At 39.0% G+C, this 23,917-nt stretch overlaps 1 protein-coding gene across 1 annotated transcript; it reads left to right on the top strand.

The window, feature by feature from the left end:
• Positions 1–1,076: 1,076 nt before the first annotated feature.
• LOC122796600 (myosin regulatory light chain interacting protein) lies at positions 1,077–23,785 on the top strand. The gene is made up of 7 exons (XM_044065203.1): positions 1,077–1,342; positions 2,935–3,125; positions 10,698–10,883; positions 13,236–13,433; positions 15,475–15,639; positions 17,739–18,153; positions 22,408–23,785. Exons 1-7 carry the CDS (start codon positions 1,193–1,195, stop codon positions 22,495–22,497), a joined length of 1,395 nt encoding a protein of 464 aa, XP_043921138.1. The 5' UTR covers positions 1,077–1,192; the 3' UTR covers positions 22,498–23,785.
• The last annotated feature ends 132 nt before the right edge of the window (positions 23,786–23,917 follow it).

The following is a 23,917-nucleotide window of genomic DNA, read 5'->3' as shown; positions in this document are numbered from 1 at the left end:
TGAGATCTTTCTTTCCTATCATGTGAGTACAGTTATGATTCACGTATGCACATAACATTTATTAACTATACGTTCTTATATAGTTTACATCACTATGTGTTAACACCACTGTGTCAATATTTGGAAATATTCCTTTTCTTGGAAGGGTATTCATCTTTATCCCTAATGTATAAAGAATTAAATCTGACTACGGTTTGTATATACCTCCCAAAGTATCAATAAGCAGGCATTTTATACTACCAGTCTAACAAATGCAACAAAATACTACTAAAGAGAGTGTTTGAGATGGCTTCTTCTCATCTTTTTGTACTCCTCAACTAAAAACTGCAGGAAAAAGGGAATTATTCAATCTTGCATTGACTTCACAGCTACAGTAAATCAGACCAAAAGTTCAGTGGAGCAGTGTGAAGTATGTGTGTGTGTGTGTGTGTGTGTGTGTGTGTGTGTGTGTGTGTGTGTGTGTGTGTGTATAACCTCTCAGCTATACAGATTTTCGCAGAATGTCCAGATTTTTGCCTTATATTTTTGGTCTGTTCCTCATAAAAACTACATTTTTTGACAAATCACTGGGATGATCTAAGGATCAAAGTCACTAAATGATGATATGCATGTGAGTGTCAGACTTCATATCCTTCAGAAAATACATGCTAATACAAATCCTGTTATTCTAGAAACTTTTTTTAGTTTATAAGAGCAATATTTAAAATTTGTCCCTATTTTTGGGTCTTTGTGCCCCATTATGTCGGGCTTTGTCCAGATTTCTTGAGCTAATAGGTTGAGAGATACACACACACATATAGTCTCTCTCCGTCCGTCTAAGCAGATGAAAATAGTGAACATGAGGACGAAATTCCAATTATTTCCAAATATGCTAGTTTATAGCTGTCCTCTGACCAAGAGAGGGCAGCACAGAGTAAGAGTTTGCAGTGCAACAGCTACCTCAACCACCAGCACAGACTTTTTCTGGATTGGTTAAGGAGAGAGCGAAACGTTGAAGTGAAGCTCTGATTGGCAGATGCCCGAAAAGTGACGTGAAGTTATGGGGTGGCACAAAATGAACAACTTCAGAAACGGAACAAATAAACGTCGAGGAGTGGAGCTGTGCATTTATGTTCGAGTAGTGGAACAGCTGTAACGATTTGTGCAGACTTTGGTGTCTGCGTGTGGAATTCTAATTGTTATTTGTTTGTTTATGCGTTTTAATTCGTGTCTTGGAAATTTTGAGTTCTTGACTGCTAAATTCCAACCGATCAGTATGTTATGTTATGTGACCAGGCCGGATTCTGTTGTGATGGAGGTTGAGGTTGATGCTAAGGCGAATGGAGAGGATTGTCTCAATCAGGTAATGGCGAGGGGGTCCTTTTCCCCGAGACGCATTATATTTTGGAGTTGATCATTCTGAAGTTTGTTTTTTTTTTGATGGGTGTCAGATGGTCTTTGGGAAGGTCGGCGGCTATATATTGAACCAAGTATTTTTTTTTGAAAAGTACATGATTTGCAGTCAGAGGCGCGCTTATTTACTTGTGGTTACAAGTATTTTTTTTTTTTTGGGGGGGGGGGGCAGCAGCACTATAAACTTTGAATGTGTTGGAAATTAAAACGATGGTTAAAAAAAAAAAAACATGTTTTCCTTTGCATACTAGTAATTGACTAGTTTTGTAGTGTCCGCTGACTTGTGATCGTATGAAAAGTTTTGTGTGTGTCCTTTTTGATTTCTAGTTCATTTGGCGAGATAAGAGATTGATAAGATAGGCATACCTCTTTAACGCAAGAAATCTGGACAAAGACTAAAATAATACGGGGACAAAGGCCCAAAGATAGGGATAGAATTAAAGTGTTGCTGTTATAAACTTGGATAATTCTTAGACTAACAGGATGTATGCTTTGCACGCAGTTTCTGAAGGATTTGAAGTATGAAATTCATGTCATTATTTAGTGACTTCAGTCATTTACCAGAAAACCATAAATTTTATGAGGAACAGACCAAAAATGTGGACATTTAGTTGAGAGCTGAGGGTATGCAGGGGTCTTTGCGATCCCATATTGTATGCAGTTTCAACACAATGGTATTTATTTGTTATAAAATTCATGTTTTTGCAGATAGTTCATTTTAAGAGAGGATTGGCTCTATAATTAAACTGGTTAAGCACTGTAATTCTAAAAAAGTGATGTGATTAACTGTAGTATTATTATTATTTGACTTTTGATATTGAAGTGGGACAAAGCAAAAATTGGCACCTTTTAAAATAAGGTTCGTAACAGGCAGTGTTTGGAATTTTTTAAAATAAGGGGTATAACAGGCAGTGTTTGGAATCTTGTTGACTTTGTCAGGCATATTTGGAAGGTCTGATTCAGATTATCTATACTATACAGTGTTGCAATTACAGTATTTACTGTGTTCTGTTCCTATGTTATTGTTCATCCTTCCCCATTGTTTTGGTTCCAGTGAAGTGTGTCGGGGGAGGGGGTGGCATCTTTGCCAAGCTCAGATGTTAGAAATATAGATGAAGAAATATATTTTGTCGCATATTGTTTTTGTGTGTGCCTGTATCTTTAGCTTAACAGACAGTGTTGTGGAAAAGTGTAGTGATCCTAAACTGACAGCCTGGAGAAATGTTAAAGGCAAAGCTGCACTAAATGAAAGGATAATGACTAACACTGGGTCCAAATTTTGGTAATGTTTCATTTAGTTGGGATGCTTGTAAACATTTAAGAGAGGAAATGGTGAGTAGAATTGTAATTTTGTTGAATGACTGTTCAAGCACCAAAATACAAAAAAAACCCACCTCAAAATACAAAAAAAAAAAAACCACACATGCTTCATACAAGATCTGATTTTGATTTAAACATTTTGAAAAAAAATGCCCTGAGCGCTTTGTTTGCTAAGGGCAAAATGTATCCCTGTTATTAAATGTATAATTATTTCCCTATTAGGTTTGTAGGAAGCTGGGCATTATCGAAGTAGATTATTTTGGGCTTCAGTTCTTGGGCAGCAAAGGAGAGAACTTATGGCTGAACCTTAGAAACCGGATATCCCATCAAATGGAAGGCATGTCTCCTTACAGAATGAAACTCCGAGTCAAGTTCTTTGTGGAACCTCATCTCATACTGCAGGAGCAAACAAGGTACGGACTTTGAATGTAGTGTAGTCTAAATGTAAGAAACAGCTATAGTAGAACATAAGAGTTAGTGAATATTTTAGTATTATGTAGAAAAACTAGATGAGGTTAGCTGAGACCCCACTTACTATTTGTTTTCATATTCTTTTGAGAGGTAAGGGAACACTAGTTAGTCTGAGAAATGTCTGGCAGAAGTTGATTGCAAGTCACATTGGCAATAAATAAATGGAGAAGTAAATTCAAGCTGGTACTTCTAAGCTAGCTGTATTTAACCACACTTAATTTTGTTAAACTGTTTTCATAAGAAAAATGTCAGCTAAACTTTGTTTTGGAAAACAAGATTGCCATCTTTTTGATTTGTGGCCGTAAGTTTTGAAGTTGTGAAGAGTTGAAGGGCTAACTTCAAGAGCTTTTTTATCACTGCCTGTTTCAAGAAATTGTAGCTTTTCGAAGCCCCAGGGGTGAGGTTCTTAACTTACTTTTGCTTGTATGAATGTCCGATAGTAACCCTTCCCTGTGCATTGTTACATTTTGCCTGCTAGAATGTCCGATAGTAACCTTCATCTTGGAGTTACTGTAGGTCATTTGAAACCACTCTATTCAAAAAGCCAGGAAGTGGCACCTCCCACATGAACTTGCTGAACTGCTTGAGGTCTGTTTTGAGTTTTTATTCTTTTTCCTTAGTGCTTTGTAGCTTCATAAAAGCAAGGTTTTAATTAAAATCTGCAAGTGCCATAGTTGTGCTACCAAAAGAAAGCAGTAACTTGAGATTTCTACAGTTTTCTTGTAAAAAAAATAGTTGATTCAATTCTGCATAGAGTTGCTAGTTTGTAAATTATTCTAGTGTAAAGTTCTGACAGATATGAACCTACTATTCTGGCGTAAAGTTGTGACAGATATGAACCACAAAGAAAAATAAGACTAGTCTGTTTGCTGTTGGATACCTTGCATATCTAGTAATGTAATACCCCCCTCTTTCTTTTTCAAGACTCTGGTCTGGACTGCATCCGTTACTGTTTGAACCCTTAACCACCTCATGTTCAGTGTCTTGCTGTGTTTATACGCAGCTGCAGTTTAATTTTGATGTATTGTGTATATGTCCTTTGTTTCTAGTCTGTATCTGAAATTCACGTACATGTCTTCTAAACAGTAATTTTTTTGTTTTGTTTTATTGCATTTAATGATTATAAGTAGTTATGCTTCCTCATCGACATGTAAACATTTTAAGAGTGAATGCTGCTTTATCTTGCACAAACGTGCAGTGGTGTAAATGTATATTTGTGGCAGTATTTAAAAATTGTATATGCGAACACTGGCGAGCATCCAGTAATAAAGTTGTGGGTGTCTTTTATTTACTTGTGTGGTAGAATATTGAATTATATGGGTGCTTGGGATGTGGTAGTAATATGAAAAATCTGTAAAGGTAGAATGATTTTTAGTAGGAGTGCTTGAAATAAGTTGTGCTTAATACGGTGGCCACTTGTGCAAAAATGCTTTCTGTAGAAGAAAATTCCCCTTGTGAAGTGCAGTGGTCTCTGCTGTTTATACTAAGCAGTAGGGTGCAACCTTTTTTAACATGCTGTAGTGACTTCAAAAATGTATGCATTGCTTGCAATTGTGCCAGCTGCTATCTTAACAGTGTAATGTAGTTTTATGGAACTTGTGCATACAGTGCGATGTAAGGGCTAAGTAAGCAGTCAGTAGGCTGAGGGGATCTTGGGAGTGTTTTTTTTTTTTTTTTTTTTTTTCCAAGTTGTTTGACTGAAAGTAACCTTTTCAGTTTTGGATGAGAGCCAGGTTCTTTTCTTTAGCTGTTACTGTCTGGGCCATGGCCGTCAAGTGTCATATGAAACCCTACTTTGGATTGGCTGCCTGCTCTTGATTTCAAGGCAGAAAATACTTCCACTTTGAAAGATTTGCACAGCTGATAACCGAAAAACATTGTGTTTAGTTCCACTTGGTGTATTGTGATACCTTTTTGTCTTTTGTGTGTGTTTATTTTGCAGTACATTTATTAGACTTAACTAAAAGTGGAGGGATGCAACTCTGCATTTTGTTTCTTATCCTGCTTGCTCCTGTACTTGGTAGGTTTGTGTTTTATTCACATAGACGGGACTGTAGGAGAGCTGAACAGAGGACATCTGTACATAAAATGTGCTTTGTGAGAAGCATTAAAAATTCTGAATGCAACCTTTTGTGGGGGGGGGGGTCTTCATAAATATATCTGGGGCTTTTTTTTTTTTTGGTGGGGTTCTTTATAAATGTATCGCATATATTGGGATTTTCTTCTAAGTATTATTGTTGCCCCATAGCATCTATCTACTTTATTCTAACCACAACAGGCAAGACATTTTCTAGTGAGGGTGAAAATTCCCACTGAAATACGACGCAGAAAGTAATTTTTGTTGCTGGTGATTCTTTTGTCAGTCTTGAGTTCCATCTTTTTTACTGGTGATAAGGTACGTTTACACAAGCTCAGAAGCTGCAGTATTTTTGGGTCTCTGTAGTTGTGAGACAGATGCCAGATGAACAGATGGGAGTATTTTGACTAGCTGCACTGTCATACTGATTGGGTCTCTGAACTTTATGCTGTTCTACTAAACAGAGGGGAAATGTCTACCTCTGATATTGGGATGTAGTGCCCCCCTCCAAAGCATACACACAAACAACTTTGCCTTATGATGGCACAATGAGCTTGATTCCCTTTGTATTTTAGATTACCTATACACAGGAAGAAAATCATAAAGCACAGACTAACCAGGCTTGGGTACAAAACATTCTCTTTTTTTCATAAGAGCGTATTAGTATCTTTTACAGATGCTTGAATTTTAGCCTGAAAAAATGTAAAATATGCTTTGCAAACCAGCACTCAAAACATACAAGACAACTAGTGGTACTGACTACTTTAACTAAAGGAAACCTTTCAGAATGTCATGACCTCTGTGTTATAGAATGCAGTAAGCTGGTGGTTCCAGCTTTAAAGACACATTGTCTTCTCTTGTAATAATAGCTTGTGGATAATGAACCTAAATTAGGGAGGGAACATAAATCAAATCCCATCATAAAAGTCTGTATTTGGGAGAAATGTATTTGGAGTTTTATTTATGCCGGTATTTCACTTGGCATGTTGAGCAGAAGTGAACTCTGCTACCGCTCCCACAAAGAAGTCAAATAACTGAACAAAATGTTGGCCTGGAGAAGCAAAGCATATGAACTAATGCAACTGGGGCCTGTCTGGAAGTTTCTTTGAGAGTTCTTACCCATTTTCAGGTAATGGGGTGTTTACTCACAAAGTAAGAGTACAGTTTTAATCTGAGCTTCCAGTGCAACATATTTCAATTTGATCCCTCCAACATTAGCCACTTGCACCTTGAAAGGTATTAGTTACAAATTGCATGACTTCTGTGTAAATGCTTATTCTGGGATGTAACTATGTTCTATACATTGCACAGAAGTGTGGCACTTGAAATGTAAACCTGCTATAATACAATGTGCCAGCTTGCGCCAGTGAACACCGCTACACATGTTGCTGTAGTATGCATCAGTAAAGGTCCATGTCTCTGTCCCTCTTCAAAGCGCTAATGCTCTAAACTCATTCTACCCTTGAGGGGGGGGGATCCATGACCCACTGTGCTAAACGTGAAACTTTCTGCATTACTCGCTGAAACCTACAGCATGGAAGAGTTTGTACTTGTGACGAAACAGTACTGCAGTGGAGAAGTATTGTGGGCCACTTTTTTATACTTCCACTGTTGTGCCGACTTCACCGTAGCATGTGAAGTGGTGTATAATGCAAAAGGTAAGACTGCAGTAAAGGTATATGCACCCAAAGCCTCTGGTGTATATCTATGAAAGGCTTATCACAGTCTCTCTCCATATTTTATTGTGAGACTTTTTTTTTAGGGTAGTAACAACTGTGTGGTGAGCTAAAAAAATGCACCTTAATGCTTATGCCCTCAGAAAAATGGGCCAACTCTTGGTTTGAGTACTGTAGTAGACTTGTATTATGGACATTTGTTTCACCTGGCATTGGTCAGATATCCTGCAGGTGGATGTCCTGTATAGTGCTAGAGACTAACAGTTCTGTGTATGGGTGTGTCATATAGGTCAGAATAAAAATGTGAAATTCTAATACTGTATTTCAGGCCAAAACACAGGCATGCTATTTTCCCATTAAAATACTCCCTTTTTCTAAGAGGGTGCACCAACCTTTAAAGTTGTACCATGTTGTGGTCCCTTTGCTGTTTGACCGATACTGCCTCCACTAAAAATAGGGTAATATCCTTGCTCTTTTTCCTTTTTGAGGGAAGGAGATTGATAAATGAAAACTGTACACTTGTAATGTCTCAATGACGAGAAAAAAGGGTACAGTATTAATTGATTACTACTACTTCACATAAGTGACCCAGCAAGCAGCTCATTTGAGAGTGGTCCTGTTATGACATGGTTTGACATGACATGCTACCTCAAAAAGATATTCAACTTCTATTGATAATGCTAGCCAGATCAGATTAAAAAAAAAAGTCCTCTGTGCTCTTTTGATATGTTGACATGAAAGGGTCATGAGTGATCATGGTATTGACTTGTACATTGAAATACAATGAAACCACACTGTGCTATATGGAAGCACAGGTGAGGCTTCTGCAGTTTTAAAGTGGCAGGCTTTGGCAAATTCAGTGCAAATGATTGTACACACCACTCCGTGTTCAGCTAATGTACCCTGTTTCCTAGTAACTGAAGTACTGACCCAATGGTAACAATCATGACTTTCTGCTTACAATTCTTTAAAATGGAATATCTTAAGCTTGGAAATTGTACATAGCAGTAAGGTTTTTGATCTGTCTGCTCATTCGCAGGTGGTAGGATGTCCTTGTACCTCTTTTTTTTATTTGATGTATGCTTCTGTTTCCTTTGTTGGCTGCCCCTTAGGTTGGGGAAGGATCAGTGTTGGCCTTGCACCTTGCTGCAGTAATGAAACCCTGAGAGATTGCATTCTTGTACCCTTCAGGGATGGAGCTGGGCCCACCAGAGGTGATTTTAATCTTTGTGTGCAGGTGTCCCAGAGAACAGACCAATGAGGCAAGGTTTCTTGGTATCTCAGGAAGACCTGAATTTCAGTGAAGCCTGTAGTTGAGGGAGCAGTGTAATTGGCTGTCACAGTAATTTTGTGTTTATTTTGTAGAACACTGCGGAGGTTGCTGTGAGAATGTCTTGAGTCTGGTATTCCTAACTCTGGATGTGTACATTTTGTATAATGCATGTATTGTTCTCTGTCTATATAATGGGCCCAGTTCTAAGAGACTTGCTGTTCGTTTTAAGTGCTCCGTTAACATGGAGAGCAGGTCTTTTGGAATCTGGCTTGGAGTTGTGTTTTGTATTGGCTTTATCCCAGGCTGAGACTGAAAGGTCCAATGGGATCGGTGCTGTACCTTGGCTAACAAGTAAAATGAATAACTGTGCATGAGTACTCCCAACACTTGCTGCAAAACAGGAGATGAACAGAAGTTTAGCAGTTTTGTTCTTTTGTAAGCCAAGAGCAACTTCAGAACCATTTTGAAATGAAATCTTTAAACAACACAACCATGATCAGCTGACATAATTTTTCACTCTAAGCTTTTCCGTTTGGATGTAATATTACTTTTAATGTTTCGTTTTTGAGTTGTGGTACCTTGTCTGCTTCTAATAACAAAAAAGTTCTTTTTTTACACCTCTTGGAGTAGTGTAAGATGCCCAAGAAGGTCTAGTAGAGTAGTCCTTCAAAAAATGATTTTTTTTTTTTTTTTTTTGGTCAGGACCAAAATATCTATCTCTACACTTCTCACCGCACCAGAAAATACAACAGCTCCTCAAAAAAAATGCCATTCAGGGGGTCTCTGGTATTTGTCAGCAGTTTTTGACTTTGGGCATAAACATTCAGTAACAACGTACTTGTCTTGAATGTTTTCTTTTTCATACTTTGTTTCTCTTGAAGTCTGCAAGACCTTTTTTGGGGGGGGTTCCACTTGCACTCTATTCAGAACCTGTTTTCCTTATGGCATTTGTTGTCTCCCTTCTGCCATTTTGAAATGTCATCACCTTCAGAGATCAAGTCGGTGACATGAAAATGTCTGGTGTGCTTTCGAACTTCCTCTCACACACTTTCAGTTTGACCTTCCATGTTTTAAGGGCTACCCAAGGCTCAATTCTACCAGCAGTGTATTTTAGTGGCCTTTCTGTGCAGGGGTCTTGGATGGCAAAATTCTGTACAACTTGGTCCTTGCTAAATATGTTTTTTTTTTTAACATTGTGTAAGCTTTAGTTTAGTTTGTGTCCAGGTATAGGTCTTCATTTGGGGCTGCAGACATTAGGGGTATGTTCCAGTAGGCAAGCCACAGAGAAGGATTAGCTAAGAACTCTTTCTCACAGTTAACAAGGGCTGCATTATTGTTTGAAGGCAATTTTTTTTTTTAGAATGTAAGCTTTAGTGGTGGTTGGAGGAACAGTCAGTCTGGGTAGTGGTTTGGGGAGCACATCAGTCTGTGTAAGAGGTCTTTTGGCTGAAGATTGCCCCCCCCCCGGCGGGTATCTTGGAAAGCCACGCAGCCATGGGGAAAGTTTTTATATTTGCTGAGCTGCTCTGAGGCCTATTACTCCAAGTAGCTCCAAACTTGTGGCGAGCAATTTTTTTAGTATGAGAAAATGGTTTGTGATTCCCTAGAATGGGGTCTGCGCTGCATAGTTACATATAGAGCGGCATTATTACTAGTATGTTCTTTTAATATTTTATGATATGGGCGGCACAGTGGTGCAGCGGTTAACGTTGTCACCTCACAGCAAGAGGTTCTCCGGTTTGATTCTCGGCTGGGGTGCCTTCTTTGTGGAGTTTGCATGTTCTCCCTGTGTTCGCGTGGGTTTCCTCTGGGTACTCCGGTTTCCTCCCACATTCCAAAGACCTGCATCTGGAGCGTTTCTCCCTGGGCCTCCTCTGAAAACAGGCTCTGTGGAACCTAGTCGGACATTCCCGGTCAACAAATGTTAAATAAATAAATGATAGCTTGATGAAAATGGTTCTTGTTAATTGAGATCTGACACAAGTAGTCTTCATTCTTGCAAGCTATACAGTACTGCACTGCTTTTTTTTCAGTACCAGGTCATTTGCAAAAATGAGCTGGTGTGGCTTGCATTGCGTTAACTCATGTCTTTTTCATGTTTTCTGAGTCCCTTGCCTATAGGATGCATCATTAAATAGTGATGGAGTCCAGAGGTTGGTATCAGTATGGCACTATAGAGTAGGCATAGCTGTCCTACTGCAGTCCTCTTTATTTCTGAAAACCACTGTTTGATGTGTTGGAAGTATTAATTGTATGTGCTTTGCCGTGGTTGTCCCATTGTTATTTCTCAAGCATTTTAACCTGCTTTTGTCTACATTGGGACTGATTTTCTCCTTGTTGCTGTTTTGCCTATTTTATTTCTGAAAACCATGCTGTCTTACAAGTTGTTAGGTGGAATGAGACTTTTGAGGTGAGAACTGTAAAGTGAATGTCTAACACAGTTATGGTTTGTTTATTTAATTTAAATTTCTGATGTTTTGTTTTGTAGACATCTCTTCTTCCTTCATGCTATGGAGGACCTTCAGGCAGGCCACCTGCATTGTTCACCAGAACAAGCTGTTGAGCTGAGTGCATTGCTGGCCCAGGCAGTATATGGTGACTTCAGTCAGTGTACTGCAAAATACATCTATAAGGAGCTCTGCTCAGAGGACCTCACCACAACCATTCTGAACAGGTATGTAGTCTGGCAGGAGTGTGTGTGTGTTTTTTTTTTTTTTTTTTTTTCCTGTGTTCCTGTTACCTCCAACCAGGGTTGCCATATTTCCAGCCAGCCAGGTAGGGACAAAAAAAAAGGTCTTTCACGGTAAGTGAAGACCAAAAAAAAAAAAAAAAAGGTCTTTAATGTGGAACAGTAGCTCTGCTCTAAACACGGAGCTTCTCGTGTTTAATGCATTGCAGTTCCGCATTCAACACAAGTAGCTCCGTGTTTAGCGATTTTTGATTAGCCCGTATACCGGCATACGGACCAATCAAAAATCATTAAACACTGAGCTACTTCTGTTTAATGCGGAACACAAGAAGCTCCATGTTTAGCGATTTTTGATTGGCCCGTATGCCAGATATACGGGCCAATCAAAAAAAAAAAGTGGAGGCTGGCCAGGATTTAAACCGGCAGGGCGGGACTCTGAATTAGGCTGCTGATCTCGGGACAGTCCTGCCCAAATAGGGACGTCTGGCAACCCTGCCTCCAACTCATGTGCTGGTGGTCAGATTGCAAGGAATGGGTCTTTTTTATATAGAGGCTGACTTCAGGATAACATTCTGTGTTCCTTTGCTTTTTAGAAAGCCCCTTGACTTAATCACCTAAAACTGTTACCAGGGTACTTGGCATTGCCGAATTAAACCACTGCCTTTAAGTTGTCACTGCTCATCCACTTTCTTCTTTCCCAGTATCCAAACAAGTTGATCAGCTTTTAGCTGGAAAGGTGATTTTATAGAGATGTATATAATATTGTATGGGGCAGCCTTTGTTTTGAAAAGGTAGCCTTGAGCTGTGTAGCATCACGCATGGCTTTGTGGTGTCTTGCTTGTATATACTTGTATGCTCTGGATGCCTTGGCCACATTTCAGTTCTTGGTGTGTGCTGTGAATGGGAACTCAGTTCACTGGGCTCATCCAAGTTAATCACCTCTGCTGCTTCCTTTCATAGTAGGAGTAGCATTTTGTCCTGAGCAGTCTTAACTGACTGCATCACTTGTGTCATATTCTTCTTTACAGATTTTGCCTTATTGCTGTAAGGCATTGGCTAATATTTTAATGAACTGCATGAATCCTCACTTGTAACCTATATCTAAAATAGTTTCTGTAATTTCAAAATGCAGATCTGTACGTTTTTATGTAATGTGAGGCAGGTGGAGTAGTCCATAGATATTTTTCAGCCCTAAACAAGCCGTGGAGTGCAGTAAATTAATGTTACACTTGGAAAGTTGTAAAAAAAGTACTTCTAATTGATGCTTTGGAAAGATGTGCTGTTCACTTTATGTATTTCACTTTGATGCATGTGAGTCTAAATTTTGGAGGAGGGGGACATTGGTGCAGGCATAGACCACTTATTGATAGAAGACTTCCCCATTGAAAAGCATATCCTCTCTACTGATGTTGCAAAGACAGCACCGTAGAGCAAAGGACATGTGCTACATTTCCTACCTTGAAAGTCTTTGAACTGTCTGCTTATGGAAACTGGGTTATGCAGATATATATGAACATGCACAAAATGTCACCTGTACTTGGGCTTTGTACATAATTATTAGCTGGCAGCTGTCATGTATAACAAGACAATGTGTCTTAACAGTACAACTGTAAAAACTTTGTCTTGCATGGGATTACTGCCTAACAAAATTCCTTACAACATTGCTGGCTGAGTCATTGGGTATAGATTCCAGGTTAACTGGGAGTAATGTCATTCATGGATAGTTATGCGATGAAACTGGTGGGAAAAAAAGGAAACAAAGGAATGGGCAATCTGCAGTACTATTCCCCCCCCCCCCCCCAGCCCACACACACATTAAGATACACAATTGATTTGAAAACAGGAAGAGAGAGTAATTCATTCATACTACTGGTGTCTGGATTGTTTGGTTAACTTCCCTGTAGCACAGTTGGTGTAATTGTGTAAGCCTATGATGTGACGGTAATGTGGATGCACTGAACTCTGCAGATGTCCTGCACCCTTCCCTGCACAAACATCCGTTTGGTTTGGTGCAGTCCCTATGTTGCTGTCTACCCCCCCGGTTGCTGTATTAGTTTGCATGTTTCTCCACATGGATGACTGGTCTTGACTTTCAGTCCAGTCTGTTTTAATTTTTTATGTAAATATTATCAGAACACATTGCTTGATGAAATTCCCGCATTGATGTTCACTGTCTTGGCTTTCCCGACAAATTTGTGTACTTTTGCATTATGGCTATTGTATTAACTTCAGGTTTATAGTTGCAGATTACATACATGACTACTTTGCTATATACTACTTTGCTATGTACAAGATGTTTGTCTGTACTAATTTTTTTTTCCCTTGCCTTGTGTCTAGTATAACTGCAAAGCACAAGAGCCTTGATGGTATGAGACAGGCTACTGCGGAGTATCAGGCCCTACAGACAGTGTCCTCCTTGGAGAATTATGGTGTGGAATGGCACTCTGTGAGAGACGGTGAGGGGCAGAAACTGATGATTGGAGTTGGACCAGATGGGATCTCTCTCTGCAAGGAGGATTTTGCTATCATTAACAGGTAATGCAGTCATTTAGAGAGAGATTGGTTAAAAAAAAAAAAAAAAATATATATATATATATATATATACACACACACACACACACACCACAGCATGCAATTCATAGCTTAATAGCAGGTTCCGTAGCACCTTGATTATTCCTTTTGTTTTGAAAAACAGCATGATCTGATGTCGTCCATTTCATTATTCATCATGTCTGGGTCTTGGATCTGATCCGGCACTTTACAGAGTAGATTCAAGGCTCGAGCTCCTTCCTTCTCCCATAATCCCCTTCTGTCTTCAAACCTCAGATCTCCTGTACCACATTTTGCTACAGGTGTTGATTCCTGGCTCACAGTGCTGTTAAGGGTTGTTTCATTGGACTTTTGTCAGCATATTTTCTTATTTTAGGTGGTTTTGCTCTTTTTAAAATTTCCCCTTTCTCAAATTTCTTTTGTGGTAGACGCTGTTCTGGTAGCAGTTATTTCTGCCAAGAGGGTTTCTGAATTTTGCAGGCCTTGTCTTCTAAGCCTCCATATATTGTTTTCCACAAGGACAAGGTGACTTTATGAATTAGCCCCACCTTTATGCCTAAAGTAGCTACAGAAAGAAATCTCAACCAGGTTATCTAGTCTGTTTTCCTTAATCACTCCAGTAAGGACGAGTATCTCCTCCATACCTTGGAATTGATCGAAAGCTGAGACTCTTTTTACATGGGAATAAATTCTTCAGAAAATCTGGCCAATTATTTGTGGCTTTTTCCATGAATAGGTATGGCCAAGCAGTATCTAAATTGGACTATTTCTAAATGGATTTCTAGTTGTATTTCCCTGGTTTACTCTGAGGTTGATCCGACAGCTCCATGTATAAGGTGCATTCTCTTAGGTCAGTGTGGCTACTTTGGCCTTCCTTGCCAGGATGTCCTTGGATGAGATTTGTGCTGCGGCCACTTGGTCCACCCCTCACACTTTTTGTTGCTCATTATAAACTGGATAGGGTCTCTGGAAGCAAAGCAGCGTTTGGCTCCACAGAGCTCAGGTACGTCTTTCCTTAGGGTCACTCGGGGTTTTCTGTAGTTGGATATTCTTACCCAGATGTGATGAATAATGAAGTGGATAACCACATCCGATCAGTAGTTATGTACTTTACCATAAGTTGGCATATCTGTTATCTTATTTCATTATTCATCACTTCCTACCCCCCTTTTCCATGTGCTATTACTATCTTTGCCTAGTTGGTTTAGTTATGTGTCAAGTTTTTTGAAACAACTCTGTAAAGTACCGGATCAGATCAAAGACCCAGACGTGATGAATGCTGAAATAGGGTAACACTGATACCAAGTTAAGGAAAGTACATAACTATTGATTCAGTTACCAGGTTACGGTAAGCACATAACTATATTGATGATGGTCAATCACCCAAAATAGCTGCCACTAAAGTTGGCGAGTCCAAATCACTCTGGCAGCTCAGGAGCACTGAAGTTGGTTACTGACTCAAGTTGTAATTACAATAGCACTTCAGCCGTACCTTCAAGGTATTCTTAAAGGTATGGCCGAAGCACAAATATGACTTAATTTTTGATGTACTAAAGGAAGGATTTTAATATTCTGAGCAACTGTTATTTGAATCACAGGCTATACCTTGTCAGCAAAAAGTAGAACTGACAGAAAAGGACATTGAAGTGAGGTCTCTCAAAGCCAGAGAGACTCTTCCTGTAGCCAACAAAAGTAATCTAGCAGGAAAGGTATGGCTACATGAATATGAGGTTGGGGATGTGGTAGTGAGGGTTTTAAGCAAGTCTTTAGGTACTTTCTGGTAGGCAGTTCTTACAGTAATAATCCTGCAAAGGTTTTTGTGTATTTTTCTTTATACATTATTGGTGCACTCTGTCACGTGATGCGTAGATTTTTTTGTCCTAGCTACTTAAAAGGTTTTCATCTAGTTTTGACTTACTTGCGTGTCTCACTTTGCAAAGGACCTGGCATAATACTGCAGAGTTTTGTAAAATTTAGCTGTAAAGTCTGTAACCCATTGGCTAACATTTTCCCATCTTTATTGAAGGATTCCTTACTCTGTGGTTCAGATTGCTACCCAGACTGGGAAGAATATGTACTTAACTGTCACTAAGGAGTCTGGGAACAGTGTGGTCTTGCTGTTCAAACTTGTCAGTGTGAGAGCTGCAAATGGCCTCTACCGAGCAGTAACTGAAACCCACGCATTTTACAGGTAATAAGCTCTGAACTGTATGTACTGCATGTGTATTGGAGACTGTGAACATGCATATACTGGTCTAGATTGCATGCAGAAGTAATAGTATTGCACGTTGACCTATTTACAGAGACTAATACTTTGTACTTCAGCAAAGGCTGTTGTGATGTGCTGCAGATTGGGTAAAGAGGTCCGCTTCTGATAATTACTGATGCACGTTTTGCAGAGTTCCACACACTGGGGAAGATTCATTCTGAAAAAAATATATATACTCTGAAGTTCAGAAAGTAGAGCAGCAGTATTTTTAGTATATACAGATTTTTTTTGTTGCAGACTTGCCTCTGCTTGTTGCCATATTTTACACATTGTGGAGTGTTTGTAGACCACTACTGCTTTGGGTTATGAATGACTTTCAGGCAAACGTAATGCTGCTCCTGCTCTTTTCATTTTGGGAACAGTAAATGGTGCCTTTTTTATGTGGGTAAAAAGGATTTCATAAGTAAGTTTTACTGAAGTAAATGCTTTACTACCAATTCTTGGTGATGCTGGTATAAGAAATAATCATGCAAATGAGAGTGGTAAATAGTGATACTCCCATATAGTTAAGTAAACTATTGGTAAAGAATATACGAAAGTAGCATTGGGGAGAAATCCATTCATTAGATGTGTTTTTAGTCTGAATTTCGTTAAGCAAAATATTAATACAGTTTCATTTAAATATGTAGCTGTTCTCGGTGTAACTTTTTGCAGATGGTGTAAAATTGTAGTTAATTTTCATTTTACCAGTAGCTAAAGGACCATTAGACTTGTAATTCTAAAGCATTTGCATGTCTTGTTATGCATTTATGAACTTTACAGTAGTATACATTAAGGATGTGAGGAATTCCCTATTTAAATATACCCTGACTTTTTGTTTGGAAAAAGTGCCAAAGAATCCCAGCAGAGGTTGATGGGGAGGGATTGCATTGTTTTGGCAGATTAAAACCTCCCCACCAGTTTAATCCTGGCATTGCAGTGTCAGTAGAACAAATTGGTATCCCACTGTCCTTTATAGAAGGCTTTTGGTTGTATTTCTACACCTGACTGGTTGTTGACATTACAGGGCATCCTAAGGGTGGGGGGTGCTGCACTCCTGAGTGTGCCATCCTTTGGATGAGATGTTAAACTGATGCCGCATTTGCCTGGGTTGGTGGTAGCCCATGGCAGAGAGTATGGGAATTTCCCCAGTGCCCTGGCCAGATTTCCACTCTGGTCCTGTCTGGAGACAAGTAGTCAAGTGAGACTTGATTTGTCTGTGTAGTTTTTATGTGTATCAAGTTCTTTTATATTTAAAACATTCAAAAGTCCATATATATTGATGTGTATAACTGTTGTGATTTATGGAAGCTGTTCATGTTTTTTTTGTGTGTATATATCCATCATTCTGAGGACATCCGTAGTGGTTCTGTAGAAGAAAGTATTTAGTAAACCTATTTTGAGTGAGTCTTGTACTTGATTCATCTAATTTTTTAGTGTGGTTCTAGATTCGAGCAGGTGGTGATTGAAGGGCTAGGTAGGGTATGTAACATACAAATGCCTGCACGTCAGTCATGAAGCACTGCTATGTCTTGGATATCCAGATGAAGACTAGTTTACTAATTTTTTAGTCCTTGAAGTTCATGAGCCCTGATCTACATACCTTGAGTTTTATATTGCAGCATCTCCATAAAGGCACTTTTTATAGCAGGGCTGGTAAGTGTAAATGCCCACCATCTGGGGGGGGGTTGGGGGCTGTCAAAGTTCAGAGATGCTTTTGAGTGGTCCTCTGTTCCCCAGGTGAGTTTGCTGCGATGTTTAATACCAGGCAATCAGTCATCTGCAGATTAACTGTGATCTGGCTGGAGGTATGGGAATTCTGTTAATGGTGTTCCTTTTTTTTTTTTTTTTTTAAGATAGTCAGGGCCACTTGTCACCAGTTATCCTGGGCTTGTTACAGCAGATATTTACCTGATTACTTAGTTGCTTTTATTTTACAATTGCATTTTTTATGGGAGAAATTCAATCTTTGTATACTGTTACAAAATATAATGTAGTAGTACATTTAACTGTTTATATGCATTTTCTATTTCTGTTTACAGATGTGATACAGTGACAAATGCTGTCATGATGCAGTACAGTAGAGATCTGAAGGGACATCTTGCATCGTTATTCAGTGAAAATGTGAGCTTTGGCAAGAAGTACGTCTTTGATATTAAACGCACTTCCAAGGAAGTCTATGATCATGCAAGGCGGGTTTTGTACAATGCTGGCATTGTGGACTTGGCTTCACATAATGATCTCAGCACTCCAAATTCTCCCCTGAAGTCATCGGAGAACAACCTGAACTGTGGCAGTTGTGAGGGTCTTAGTTGTCCAAGTAGAACCCTCCAAACCCAGCTACAAAAACTGAAGGAGGCGATGCTATGCATGGCATGCTGTGAGGAAGAAATTAATTCGGCTTTCTGCCCTTGTGGACACATGGTTTGCTGTAATGCCTGTGCCAGTCAACTTCAGGTGCGTGCTTATTAATTAAATTTCTTTGGCAGGGATGGGGTGAATCTGGAGTGAATCTGGAGAACACATCTGCAAAATTGCAAGATTGAAAATGTAGGTGTGCATGCGTACCCTATAGTAAAATGAACGTCATGTGGCCATTTTTGTAATGGCAAGATCAATGTCTAGACACAATTTTTATATCAAACTTTCATGTTGTAACACCTCAGCAAGCAATTGTTAAGGTTTAATCTGTACTTTTGGCTGCACACAATTTTTATATCAAACTTTCATGTTGTAACACCTCAGCAAGCAATTGTTAAGGTTTAATCTGTACTTTTGGCTGCATTTGATTGACCATAACTCTTGTCTGATATAAAGCTCTAACAGAATATTTTAGGGGGGGGTGCAACTTGGCTGGAGGGGGAGGGGGGGTGCAACTTGGCTGGAGGGGGAGTGCAACCTTAAGTGTTTTTCCTCTGGTTTACATTGAAACCTTGAAACTGCATCTGTCAACTGGCATTTGGTCGAATGGCGGTTGTTTTTTTTTTTTCCAAGTCCGTGTCAACTACACTACAGCAAATGGGTAGTGTAGTTTGAGTATTTGGGTTTGACGTTGTGCAGGGAGATCACGGTTCAGTGCAGAACAGCCAATTAGTCCATTTCCTCACTGTACTGCGATCTCAGAGATGGTATTTAATGTGCAGGGGCCCCCCCTGCAGAATAGTAGAATTAATGTGTAGAGCAGGAGGTGAGAGATGCCATGTAAAATGCATCAAATTATGGATGTATAATGTTGATTGTGTTCATTGGCACCTTGGTTGCTGTTTCAAAATCCCGAATTCAGCTTTTCAGGTTGACTTTCTTGAACGGTTGAAGTGGATTCAGAATGTCAGTAGTAAACTACCCCCCCCCCCCTAAGAGGCAACGGACTGATTTTTAAGATTATAAAGCAAAGTTCTTATGCTTTTCTGTTCTGTTACATCAACCCTAAATGTTTTCTTTTTCTATCTAACTGTATGTTGTATAGGTTTGCCCATCTTTATTCAGTTTCTAGCAGCAAATGTCCTAACAATTTATGCCCTCTTGCAGATGTGCTGGTAATGTGGTGCAGACAACCCTGGTTTGATTTTTGACAGAACTGCAAGGATGAGTTGCTGCCCGTTCTACTTTCCTGGGGTAGAATTACAAGTATTTAGTCCACTGTGTTAATCGTCAACAGGCAGAGGCTTTTGAACTAAAATAGTGAAGGCTGGGATATGTTTTACAAAGGTATTTTCAGTAGTCTTGTTAGGGTGGGTGGTGTTGGCGCTGTGGGTGACAGAGTACTCAAATTGGTTGTGAAGGTATGGTGTCAAGACTTGACGTTTTAATAAACTGAGCTCTGTTAACATGGGTTGGATATTCTAGTTAGTTCATGGCCTAGGGATAATTATGGGTCCTCCCTTGAATGTAGGTGGAACCCAAGGCCCTTGAGATGACAAAGGTACTGGAGACCTGTGGGCCTGATGAATTTTAGGCAGAGGGAACAGGATTCTTGGAGGGCAAGCTCCTCCAGTCAGGTTTCTCCACCTCCACTGACAGTCTGAGGACATGTAATGTGTTTTTATAGGCTATGGGTAGATGGGGATCTGATGGTTGGTAGGTGCGGGGTGGGGACATTCTTTTTGCAGACATTCCTTAAAAAAAAAAATTCAGAATCATTATTCTAGAAGACTGAAAGCTCGAGTAAGGAACTGTCTTATTGTATATTGCTTTTAAGGCTATGCCTTCTAAAACTTCAGAAATGTTCCAAGAATGAGCTCTTTACTTTTCCAGAGTCTGTCACTATATTTTGGTACTCCCAACACCTCTGCTGACCATGGTCTCCTCGAGAGTAGCATCCCTGCTTATACTGTGAGAGGTAAACCTAATTATGACCACGTCCTGCTGTATAGACAAAGTTGTCTTGTAATGTAGTCTTCCATTCTAGGAAAGTTGAAATATCTTGTCTCCAGCTTTCAATTTTCCCTTTTCAGGAGATCTTCATCTTGTTATACATGCATTGGTCAGGTAAGGGCTTCATACAAGTTTGACAATGTCATGTGAATGGAAGGCCCAGATGAAGGCCTCTGAAATGTGCCCAGTCTAAAATATAATTAATGTCAAAAGATACAGCTAAGATCTCCACCTTCAGACTTTCCCAAATTTGTAAAGTCTTCAAGCTTGGGCAAGCAGTACAGCAACCAACCAATTCCCTCCTCTGTCCCATAGGTGGCTATATAAGCATGCAGAACAGTGTAGTAGTCCTCCTTGGTGGATATTGAGGCAGTCTGTGCATAAGAGCACCCTAATAACTGTGGTCCTTGTGATCAGGCAGAGCCTTGGATATATTTTTTTTGTTTTTTTAGACATCTGTTGTCATAGTTCCTGAAGTAGAGAAAGCACTTCATTGTCCTCCAACCCAGGAGTCACTAGCTCTGAAAACTGTAGATTACTTCCTGTGGGCTTTAAACTTGTCTAGCTGTCCTTTCAGTGAGGCATGCCGAGTAATTTCATCATTCTCTAGAGAACATGCTGGACAGTGACCCTGTTTTGCTTTCATAGTTTATAACTATGTGCTATGAGCAGAGGGGGACTAGATTTTGTTTTGATCTACAACATAGTTGTCTGCACGTAAAGATCAGGAAGTGGATCTCTCTCCTCTTTTTGAATAGAGGCCATTATTTACCAGTCTTTATTTGCAGTCTAGACATTTCCTCTAGTAAAGTTAATGGATATGGAGATCTTGTGAATGTGGCAAGAATTTTTTCTGTTATCGATGATGGCCTGGATAAACTATATTGTTGAAGGGTGGAAAACTCTTTCTGTGGATTTGTTTTGGAGCTCTGCAAGCAATGCTTGTAAATGTGATTTCCTTCGAGAATTGTTTAGGTTTATTGCATATTTATTTTGGGTGGGCACTTTTTTTGGTGCTCTTCTTACACTGTTCCCAGGGAAGATGAAAAGAATTCTTGCCCGCTTTCCAGCTGCACCACTCTTCAGCGTTTTGTTGTATTTTTAGCTCCTTTACCATCAATTAATTGCATGTAGTTTCTTTAATCAATGTGAAATGTAGTAGATACTTTTTTTTTGTTTGTTTTGTTTTTGTTCTTACCAGTTTAACCTTAGAGCATCCCTTAAGAATCTTCTGAAACAGTAAAATGGCAATAAACGGCAGAATGAAACAGTCTTTAATTTAAAGCGCTTTTCATCTGAAATACTATCCAGACATCTTCATAAACAGTAATGCATAAGTCATTTTAAGTATCCCTCTTAACCATCACATGACAAAAAAATCTCACATGCCAAACCAATATGTGACCATTCACTCAATAATATTCAAAAGTAAAGTGTGTGTGTGTGTGTGTGTGTGTGTGTGTGTGTTGAAATTTGTGTTTTTTATATATATAATTATTTTGGCAATTGCTTCTCAATGCGCAGGGTTTCCCTGATTTAAATGGTATGTGCTCAATAACTTGCATGTTGAAACTAAAAAGTCTTGAACATTGCTATTTGTTTAATCACTTTCAGGTTTCTGAAGAAGTTTTGATAGTATTTCAGATGAAAAGCGCTTCAAATTAGTTTGTTTCAGCATATTCTGCCATTTATTGTCATTTTACTGTTTCAGTAGTTTGTGTTTTTCATCCTGTAAGAATGTCTCTTTCCCTGCAGAGATGTTTTCACCACCTGCTGTTGAGTTGCCATAATTCTGATTTATTGCTAATTGAATGGGGTGAACAAATGAACTTAGTTGATGGGTGTGCTTATGTTGTCACAGGCACAGATTTGCAGATGTCCCCAAATGCATGATATCAAAATCCTGGTTACAGTGCATAAATTTAAACTTTTATATATTCTGTCCTGTGTTTACTGCTGAACAGTGACAGTTGCCCTCCATTTTCATTTTTGCTGGTTACTGGACTGCTGGCTCCTCCAGCAACAGGGTCACCAACCATTCCTTAGTGTTGTATTTGAGTCTTTTATCCTGATGTACTTGTAGAGATATAGAGATATTGAAAACCCTAAGGATACTTTGTATTTCATACATTTTTCCAGACCTGTTTTATCCAGATTAAAAATGTGGTTCATTCTTAATTTGTCCTCTTGACACAAACTCTTGTCGGTAGGATGGAAGGTGTGCAATGTTTTGTCTACCTTGCATTTGCTGTAAATGTGCATTAAATGTAGAACTGGTTTAATGTACCTCGTGTAAAAGAGGGGTGTATGTCTAACTGCCTGTTTTCTGTTTTGCAGTCCTGTCCTATTTGCAGAGCATCAGTGGAGCATGTTCAGCACGTTTATTTACCTACTTATACCAGCCTGATGAATCTAGCCATGCTTTAAAGACCAGGAACTGGATTTTCATTTTGGAAGAATGTTCAAATTGGACTCTACAGTATATGTGCACTATGAGAAGTTCCCAGCACTCTTGACAAGGATTGCTGTCGTTCTGACAGCTACATGCTTCCACTGGTCCAGGAACCAGCTTTTGTTTTAATGTCTTGGATATGCAATGCAGTGCAATGAACTGCTGTTTTAAAAGCTGTTTAAAAAGTCGAGTGGTTTTGAAAAGCTTATCAGTTGATCTGGTAAACAATATAATTTATTTGATGTTACATTTTAGTTTGCAGCACACTGCTAGTAAGTGTGCGTGAATCCAAAGTTTGCATGTAATTCTGATTTTTAGTATGTTCAATGTTTTTTTAATGTTTTGTATATTTTTGTTGAATTTTATGAGTATTTTAAGTGTCTCCTAGCATTGATTGTTGTTTTACAAGAAACATTTAAGTGTGTATTTTTATATTGAAGATTTAGTGTCATTCTTATTTTAAAACACTTTGCCAAAGTTTTTATGGAAATGGATCTTTTTGTGCTTTCATTAGGAAGGGAAAATTCAGCATTCCAGTTCATGGTGAAGGTGTGGTGGCTAGGTGCTGCCTTTAGGTTACAGTTACAAACATTTCTTTAAAAAATATAATGCAAACTATTTGGAATTCATCTGTTGCAGGTTGATTCAGTACTGCAGAATGCAGAAACTGAAGATCAGTTCCTCTGAGGAAGTGTTGCATTGCAGTTGCAAATATCTTTACTTTTTGAGTAACTACATATACTTTTCAGTATTGTTGTACACCTGCAGTTTAATGCTGTAAATAGAACCAGAAATCATTAGTGACCCCCTGTAGTATGATCAGTTTGTCATTAGCTGCTCTGAACACTTTTTATAGGTTCAGGGAATGTAAGAACCAAATGACTGTTGGCGACCACTGTCACAAATGCATCGCTATCACCATGGACTGTGAAAGTTTTATGTAGCAAAACACAGAAGATCATGGGTGCAATATTAGCTGCTATATAGGGTTTGATGGAAGAGAAGTAAAATGCTGTCACTGAGTTTAGAGTACAGTTCTGTGGCTTGCCATATTAGCAGCAGTATGTACTGTAAGCATTTTTTCTTTGCACATGGACAGATGAGGGGATGACGTGGTGCATCTTTTAGACCTCTTAAAGAGGTGTTTATTTTTTCACTTTGTGAAAGGAGTTTTGCCCATTTGAAGGGGAGGAAACTTTTTTTTTTTTTGTAAAGTAAACTTGTCCTTTTACATGAAAAGTATTAAAGAATTTAAAGGATGAACATTGCTTGTGTGGACTTATTTTCTCCCAAGAAGTTTGGGAAGTGAACTGTCACAAACCATAGTACTGTTTTTTGTTGATTTTTTTGTTTGTTTGTTTGTTTGTTATTGCATGTTGTGGGAGTAATGAGTTA

This window comes from Protopterus annectens, chromosome 3.part0, assembly GCF_019279795.1.
Source record: "Protopterus annectens isolate FY-2018-M chromosome 3.part0, PAN1.0, whole genome shotgun sequence".
Classification (NCBI taxonomy): Eukaryota; Metazoa; Chordata; order Ceratodontiformes; family Protopteridae; genus Protopterus; species Protopterus annectens.
The sequence above is the reverse complement of the archived record's forward strand: the minus strand, read 5'-3'. Positions and strand labels throughout refer to the sequence as shown.